We start from the raw sequence: 7,950 nt of genomic DNA on the forward strand, positions 1-7,950 counted from the left end.
TGGCTTGGCACACCGAACAGGGAGCTTTCGGAGCGCTCTGTCGGTTCCCAAACGTCTCCTCAACAACTTCGACCGACTTCTAGCTTTTAAAATAATGAGCTAGGGTGATTAAAAAAAGAAAAAAAAAAGAGCGGGAGTTTATAATTATACTGAGGCGTGTCTGCTGTTTAAGAGGAGAAAACAGAAGCGTTGCAAGAGAAAGTCTTCTAACAAAAAAGACCGGAAGGCGTGTCTTCAGCGGTCCATCTGAAGAGAACGGTGATGTCAGATGATTTATATAATTTTGTTCCAGTCCGACATATCGACGTCCATATGATCAGTGGTTGAATTGCTGCAATCTGGGGTCATTTTTTATGGGCTCTCGCACTCCGAAATAAGGTAAGCAGAAATCTGGTGATAATTCAAGAAAATGTCTGCTATTGAATATTCCGGAATTAGTGACAGACAGACCAAAAGTTTTTCCAAAACCCTTTGGTAAGATTATAATTATAAGATTTGCATTGACGCGAAAGTTTTAGACTACTCAGTTTCAAGGTTAAATAAAGAAGTTGTGAACAATGTATTTCTCTTCTTGTTGTGCCAACACATCTTCTTATAATTTTGTAATAAATAATTCTTTCAGATTAGACCCGCCTTGTTTGGTTTATAAGGATTACATGCTTTCTCAAGCAATAATTGGGGTCATTTTTCTCAGGTGAACGGTGAAAGAATACATTTAGAATAAACTCTTTATTGGGAGCTTATCAAAACAAACTCAGCTGAAATAAGTCTAAGATACAAGGACGTAAAAGGACTATTTTGATGGAAAGTTTTGTGTTTTTATAGGCCATGAGTCATAGGGACTTTCTACAGGAAGTGCAGCTGTGCAGTTATCTTACACCATTAGTTTGCTTTTACAAAGAGTGATTAATACAAGAGCACAAAGACAGAAGAACATGAATTATTACGTTTAAGTAAGAATTGTGAATTTGAGAATTCATAAAAACAATTCATAAGAAAAATCTTAAAGCTTAATTTGATATGTTACAAAATCAAGACAGCTAAGTAGATTTCTGAATAGTTCGGGGAAAATAAGTATTTATTTTTGCCGATTTACTTATAAAGAATGGAGAGGTTTGTAAATATTATGGTAAGTACACCTCAGCTGTAAGAGACAGGATTTGAAAAGTCCAAGAAATCACGTTGTGTAATTTTCAAATAATTAATTTCAATTGTATTGCATGAAATCAGTATTTGATCACCTGCCCTGCTGTCCTCCACTCATTACCTCTATTAATTGCACCTGTTTGAACTCCTTACTTGTATAAAAGACACCCAGCCCTGACACCAGGGACAAAACTGGTGTCAAAGACTGGGGTGGGCTACACTGAAAGCAAGCAGCTTGGTAAAAAGGAAATTATTAGAAAAGCTCCATGGGACTGAGGCTTGTTGCAAGATCTCGCCTCTTGCGAGTATCAAGGATTGTGAAAAAGGTGAGGAATCAACCCAGAAGTACACAGGCGGACCTGATCAGTGACCTGAAGAGAGATGGCCCACAATCTCAAAGGTTACTATTGCAGGATGAGGATGGATGGCCCATGTATTGTGAGATTTTTTTTTTTAGATTTAAAAGTGAACTAAAATCCCTGCTGTAGTGTGTCACACCTGGTTTTCGGACAACTATGGAAAATAGCTGTGGACAACAACTGTTGGTCAAATAGTTAGCCAGGGTTGTTAATCCTGTAAATGTAAAACATTTCTGTACAAAACATTGTTCTATTTTTCTATTGTGTCAAATACTTATTTCATAAAAAAAGCAAATTAATTATTTAGAAATCATACAATGTGATTTTTTAAAGATTCTGCCTCATAGTTGAGTTGTACCTACAATGAAAATTACAGACCTCTTTTTTTATAAGAACATTTTAAAAATCTGCAGTATATCAATATCAATATCCAACACTGTATATAACTCATACGTGAGACAATACTTACGGGTTATAGGGTAATGCTTAGTGTTGTAAAATATAAGTACTTAAATTTTTTTTTATATTGTTCAAATTAAATATTTTTGTCAATATTTCAGATAGTGAAACTCATATAGATTCATGATACAGAGTTAAAGCCTTTATTTTTTGTAATTCTGGTGATTATGGCTCACTGACAATGAAAACCACAAAATTCAGTGTCAGAAAATTAGAATGTGAAATATTTATTACATAGAAAGTTCTATGGAAGGAAGAAATGTGGTAGGAAAAACTTGCACCAGCAACAAATATAGGATTACAAGCAGGGGCGGTCTCAGCCTGTTTGGCACTCTGGCACCTTTACTGCAGAACCTCCTCAGGGTCCCAGAGTCTGGGTGAAGAGTGCAGAAGAACAGCATCCATGTTACTTGAAGTCTAGAGTGAAGTTGTTCCAGAGTTAACGCAGTCATCTACCAGGACATCTTACAGCACTTTATGCATTCTTCTGCTGCAAGGAACGAGATGAGGAAATACACTAGCCTATTTTCCCACAAAAGAGTTTTGCAACAGTTGGAGGCTCAGCTTCAAGACGGGAGAGAGGTCAACCTGAGGTCACAAGGGTTTAAGCAAATTAATTTACATTATTCTCAAAATTGATGTTCGCAGCAATTTTGTTTACCAGGTATATGGATTGTGGGTGTCCTTTGCACCAGTGGAGGGATCACTAATTTACAACCAGTTTATTGCACCAAAATTTCTCAGAACATCAGCTTTAGGAAATGATAGTTTAACTTGATTTGATTATTTAAAATATACACATATATTTTCTGCTTTCCTCTCAGCTGCTGAAGTGAATTAAGTTGTGTCCTGTTCCTCCTGACAGCAGTAAAGTATCTGGGTGCTTGAGTTCAACAAACTTTAGGAGGCTTTGACAGGTTGTGTTATGTTAATGTACATCACCCTAGGGAAGGGGTGTGTGTTGTGAAAACTGGCATTAAGTGATGAGATCTTTCCAGGTTAACACAAAAAACAGATCATAAAAACCTGGGAGACATAAGTAATCTTGTATTTTGATTTATTGATGATTATACAAAGAGTTTGATGTAATGAAATGTGAATCAAGGGATGAATAAAATGATGACTTGAAAGTTGATAATAAAGTTAGACACAGACGATTTTTAAAAGAGGTTATGTTGAAGAATCAAATTAGAAGGTAATCGTGTTTAATGTTTTATGATGACCATAAAACATAAATAGAATAAAAGCATAAATAGAATTGTAACTGGAGTAGCCATACATTGTTTGGAGCATAAGGACATGTAATTCCCAGAATGTGTTATAATTAGAACAGAATTCAGGGTCAATAAATGGTCTGAGGGGAATTCCAAAAAGAGGAATTGATAATTTTGTATGTTGATTCATTGATGATTAAAAAAGTTAGTTGATCGAGTAATGAAATACATGGTGAATAAAATGATGAATTAAAGGTTAATAATAGAATTGAAATCAAATGTTTATTAAAGGGAGTAATGTTTGAAAGAGTACATTAAAGGATGTTTATGTTTAATGTTTATGATAATCATGCAGCATATATAGGAATGTAATTGAAATAATCAAACAGTGTGTTAGGCACAGAGGCAGGGAAAAGACATGCCTGGACATGTCTTACAGAAGATTCCATAAAAGGAAGTCTGGGAAAAAGAAGAAACCAGAAGGTCAGAAGACAAAAAAACAAAAGGGGAAGCGGATAGGGCTTTGACCAAGTATGGGGATGTTTGGGACTTTCCATGAAGTAATTGAATGCTTGAGAAGTCACGTACGCCATCTCCCCATACAAAGTCATGGGTTGAAAGGGTATATAAGACCATGGAAAACAAGAAGAGAAGTTCTTTGTCTCTGGTGCAGAAGTCAAGGCAACACAAGGATGCAAAGAGAAGATCAGCAGATGACCGCACCCTGGAGCCACGGGGAAGTAATGACTCTGCAGGGCTAGACAGAGACAAGACCCATCATCCCTCAATCCCTGGTTCCTGATTCGACCTCCTGCTCTGCGCTCAACCCAAAGATTTCAAGGCTGTTGCAACGGACTTGGGGATCAGACGAAGATCACAGTAGTGATGAAGAACTGAGTGCTCGGAAGACAACTGGTTCTGCTTTGCTTCTAATCTAAGTGGGATTTTGCTGTACATGGACAAGCCTCAGACCAAGGACACTGGAACCTTCCGTTGCTGAGATAATTTACCATCTGGGTATGAGTAGAACTGCTTCCCAAAGCCTCTTTTAGTAAATTAGTGACACAGTTTAGGGAAAGAAGTTAGGAAATTATTAAGGTGATTTTACTCAAATAGATTTTTACTTTTATTTTGTAATCATTGATAATTAAACTGTCATTTACCCCCGCTAAACGCTTGCTTAATAAAGATGCATTAAAATTCGAATAAGGATTGTGGACAGTGAAATTAATTGAGTCAGTTGTCATTTTATGGTTCTTCTAGTTAATGTAAAACCCATGAACATGTTTCTAGAAATGTGGTGGCTTCAGAAATCCCTTTAGTGTTGATAAAATAATGACCTTGGGGCTCATGCCGAGCCACTAAAAACTAACTAGTCTGTAACAAGTGCACGTCGTTGATGGAGGGAGCGCTACCGTCAACAAGAGTGGTTGTTGGAAGTTATGCGGTTGTGAGGGCAACTCAGCTGATTGCTTCTTAACTGAAAAAGGTCACAACTCCTGGACTGTAGGTAGTTAAAGGCTAGTTGAATCTCCCTCGACACCAGCTTAGACAGATCATCTCTCCCAGACCTGCTTCAGGGCAATACTCGAAGGTTTAGAGATTTTCCGGACCCGTTAGACAGAGAGCTGGTCAGCAGTCAGTCCATGGAGGTTGTGAGGTTTAGGGCGGGGCTGGCTATTGCGTAACAACACCCAGGGCTCTAGCTCCACGCCCTTAAAAGAAATCCATTGCAAATTGTCATATGGTGCATTTATGCATAATTAATGCAAAAGGAGGTTTAATCAACTGCTTTGTGCTTGGGAATTTAAATACTTTTCAGTAGTCATGCATTTCTGTTTAAATTATTAATGTGATCTTGTGCAACATTCTTATTTATGACACATTAAATTGTGGATTCTTTTAAAGCCATAATCATCAAACTTACAAGATACAAGGGTTTGAAATATTTCACTTAGTGTGTGATGAATCTACATGACGTATTAGTTTAACTTTTTCATGATATTGTAATTTGAATGTAGTGTAGTTCACACTCCATCCGCTGGGAGGCAGCGATGAGTTACACGGCACCTCAGAGTAAATAAAAGGGAGGAAACCTGGGGGCTGACGATCAGTCCGAGGCAGAGATGAGGCAGGAAGAGCAGGCAGAGCTCACAAAGTTATGGATAAGTTGAAACTGGATTTCATCTTTTAAACCCTTTAAAATTCTAGGACACGTAGGCATGCTATGTAAGTATTAATAGACACGTCATGGTTGCATAACTATTTTTTTTCCTCTCTCCTAGATATTCCCGCCCTTACCTTCTTTGTGTTTCCTGTGGCGTCTTCCTTCACGTTAAAGCTTCACAAATAACACGTGTGTTCTCAACTTTTTCACCAGAGCCTTCTAAATTTACAGACAACACCCAGCCTGCAGGAAGGACAGAATGAGCACGATCCTCAGACTGGAAGGCCTGGACGTGAAGGCAGGCACTGAAGATATACGGACCTTCTTTCAGTCCCTGCACATACCTGATGGAGGGGTTTACATTATGGGAGGACATCTCGGCGAGGCTTTTATTTCGTTTACCACTGTAAGTGATGCACAGGCTGCTTTGCTGCGCAGTGGGAATTTTCTCAAAGGCTCCATGGTGACCCTGCACATCAGCAGTATGGAAGAGATAGAGCAGAAATTCGAGGAGTCCTTAAATAGCAAGAAAACTTCGCTCACTGTAAGAAAACCTCATCCACGTTCAGCTGAAAATGAAATGTCAAGACAACATAAGACTAAAAATGGCAATGTTAAGTCCAAATCCAGCTCGCATGACGTTTACCTGACTAAGGTGAAGCCCAAATCCAGACCTCATGGCATTAATATATTGAGGCCCAAATCCAGATTACATGAGGACATGACTAGATTGAAGCCAAAATCCAGACCACATGATGTTAACATGATGACGAAGCACAAATCTAGGCTGCGTGATGTTGATATGATCAAGGTGACGCCTAAATCCAGGCCGCATGGTGATAATACTTCAGTTTCATCTTCAGCTGCATTTCCAGTTGATCCTGATCCTGCTGATCTGCCAGCTTCTAATGCACAACATTTTCAGCTGAGTACAACAAACATGCCAGCTTCAAATGCACAACTATTGGATACTGATGCTTTTTTTCTTGGAGTCTGTAGTGTCCTTCACAGACTCCAATCAACTCAAACGGTGCCAAAATTTGAGTTTCCCCACGTTGACAGCGCAACTTCCTCTGAAGCGGTCAGAAATCCAGAACATACACTGGACTTGAGGCCAGGTTATGTTCGGCTATTTGGGCTGCCAGCTTCAATTACTAAAGAAGACATCTGCAAGTTTTTCAAAGGATTACGTGTAGAAGACGTTATAGTTGATGTCGAATTGGGAATCAGTCGTGGCTGCCTTGTTAAGTTTGCAGATATGCAAGATGCATCTGATGCTCTTGGCTTCAACCAACAGATGCTGGGCTCCATTCCTGTGGAAGTACGTGGAGCAGAAGAAAAACTGTGGGTCAGAGCTCTTCAGGAATGTAGTAAGGTTTTTGATGACAGGTCAAAGTGTAAACATGAAAGATCTCCAACGGAAAAGGCACACTATGAAAGAAGATCTGTTGTTTCCCATAAGAGGACATCTGATCAAGTTCCGTTTAAACCATTAAAACACCCAAAACTTGATGCGGAACCCAATGCTTCATTATCAAGACCCTCGGAGTACACAGTCATGGTCAGAAACCTGCCAAAAAACATGACCAAGACTGACATAAAAGAGCTTTTCAGATGCCAAAACCTACCGCACAAAAATGTGCTTCATCTGCTTGACGAAACAAACAATATCACTGACACAGCTTTTCTGAGTTTTAACAGTACCGAGGACTTTGACTACGCCATTAATCTCTCTGGCTGCCATGGTGGCTCTGGTGCCATTGAGGTTACATCAATCACCAAGGAGCTCATGTGGAAAATGATAGCCAAAAACCACCCCAGAAACCAAAGGACTGGTCCGACTGATCCAAGATTACAACGCAGCTTCAGAAAGCCAGAGCCAGTGCAAACCGACGCACCGCAGAGAGAAAGTCTAAATGAGACGGGTCAGCGGTACATTTTTATTAGGAACATGCCTGCAACTGTCAAGAAAAGTCAAATCAGGAGCCTGTTCTGTAAATTCAGTCTGAGTTTGGATGACATAATGTTACTACATGATAGAGAGGGCTATGGCTCAGGTGAGGCTGTTGTTAAGTTTGAATCTGAACAGCAGGTCACACAGGCACAGAGGTTGCACGGCGAAGAGTTCCTGGGGTCAAACGTGCTTCTCACCCCCATAAATGAGAAGCAAATGAAGAACATTTTGGTGAACACCTGAAGATTGTTTTGCCTGAAAATCAATTTCAGCTGCGCTTGACTGCGGAGGTTTCTAGTTTGCATTAAAGGTTTTTTTTATTTCAAGATTTCCCGATGTTATCGTTCTCTTCATTTATACTACACAGTCTGCAATAAATGTTCTAATAATTAATGGAAGACCGTTCCCAAGAGTTGGATACTACTGCGATGAAAAGAAGATGCTTTGGATTTGTGTACAAACATGTTGGAGATCTTTGTTTACCTTCATTCTGCATGGCTGAATAATTTTTTTTATATGGCTTTTGAGGAAAGGTCAGTTTGTTTAGGTTCAATGATTAATTTTTTTCAGTGTTAAAGAGACTGGATAACTTAAGTTTCAACACAATGTGGACCCACTTCAGAGATGAGTTCAATAAGCCAGAAACAATGG

At 39.1% G+C, this 7,950-nt stretch overlaps 1 protein-coding gene across 5 annotated transcripts; it reads left to right on the forward strand.

Annotated features, from left to right (window-relative positions):
• Positions 1 to 242: 242 nt before the first annotated feature.
• rbm12ba (RNA binding motif protein 12Ba) lies at positions 243 to 7,627 on the forward strand. 5 transcript variants are annotated; one of them, XM_028012309.1, is made up of 2 exons: positions 243 to 378; positions 5,559 to 7,627. In XM_028012309.1, exon 2 carries the CDS (start codon positions 5,605 to 5,607, stop codon positions 7,540 to 7,542), a length of 1,938 nt encoding a protein of 645 aa, XP_027868110.1. In that variant the 5' UTR covers positions 243 to 378; positions 5,559 to 5,604; the 3' UTR covers positions 7,543 to 7,627. The 5 variants fall into 5 exon arrangements, with proteins under 5 accessions (XP_027868110.1, XP_027868108.1, XP_027868112.1 ...); XM_028012307.1 differs by having other exon boundaries at positions 273 to 378; positions 5,464 to 7,627; XM_028012311.1 differs by lacking the exon at positions 243 to 378 and having other exon boundaries at positions 612 to 6,262; positions 6,308 to 7,627.
• The last annotated feature ends 323 nt before the right edge of the window (positions 7,628 to 7,950 follow it).

This window comes from Xiphophorus couchianus, chromosome 3 (genome assembly GCF_001444195.1).
Source record: "Xiphophorus couchianus chromosome 3, X_couchianus-1.0, whole genome shotgun sequence".
Taxonomy (NCBI): Eukaryota; Metazoa; Chordata; class Actinopteri; order Cyprinodontiformes; family Poeciliidae; genus Xiphophorus; species Xiphophorus couchianus.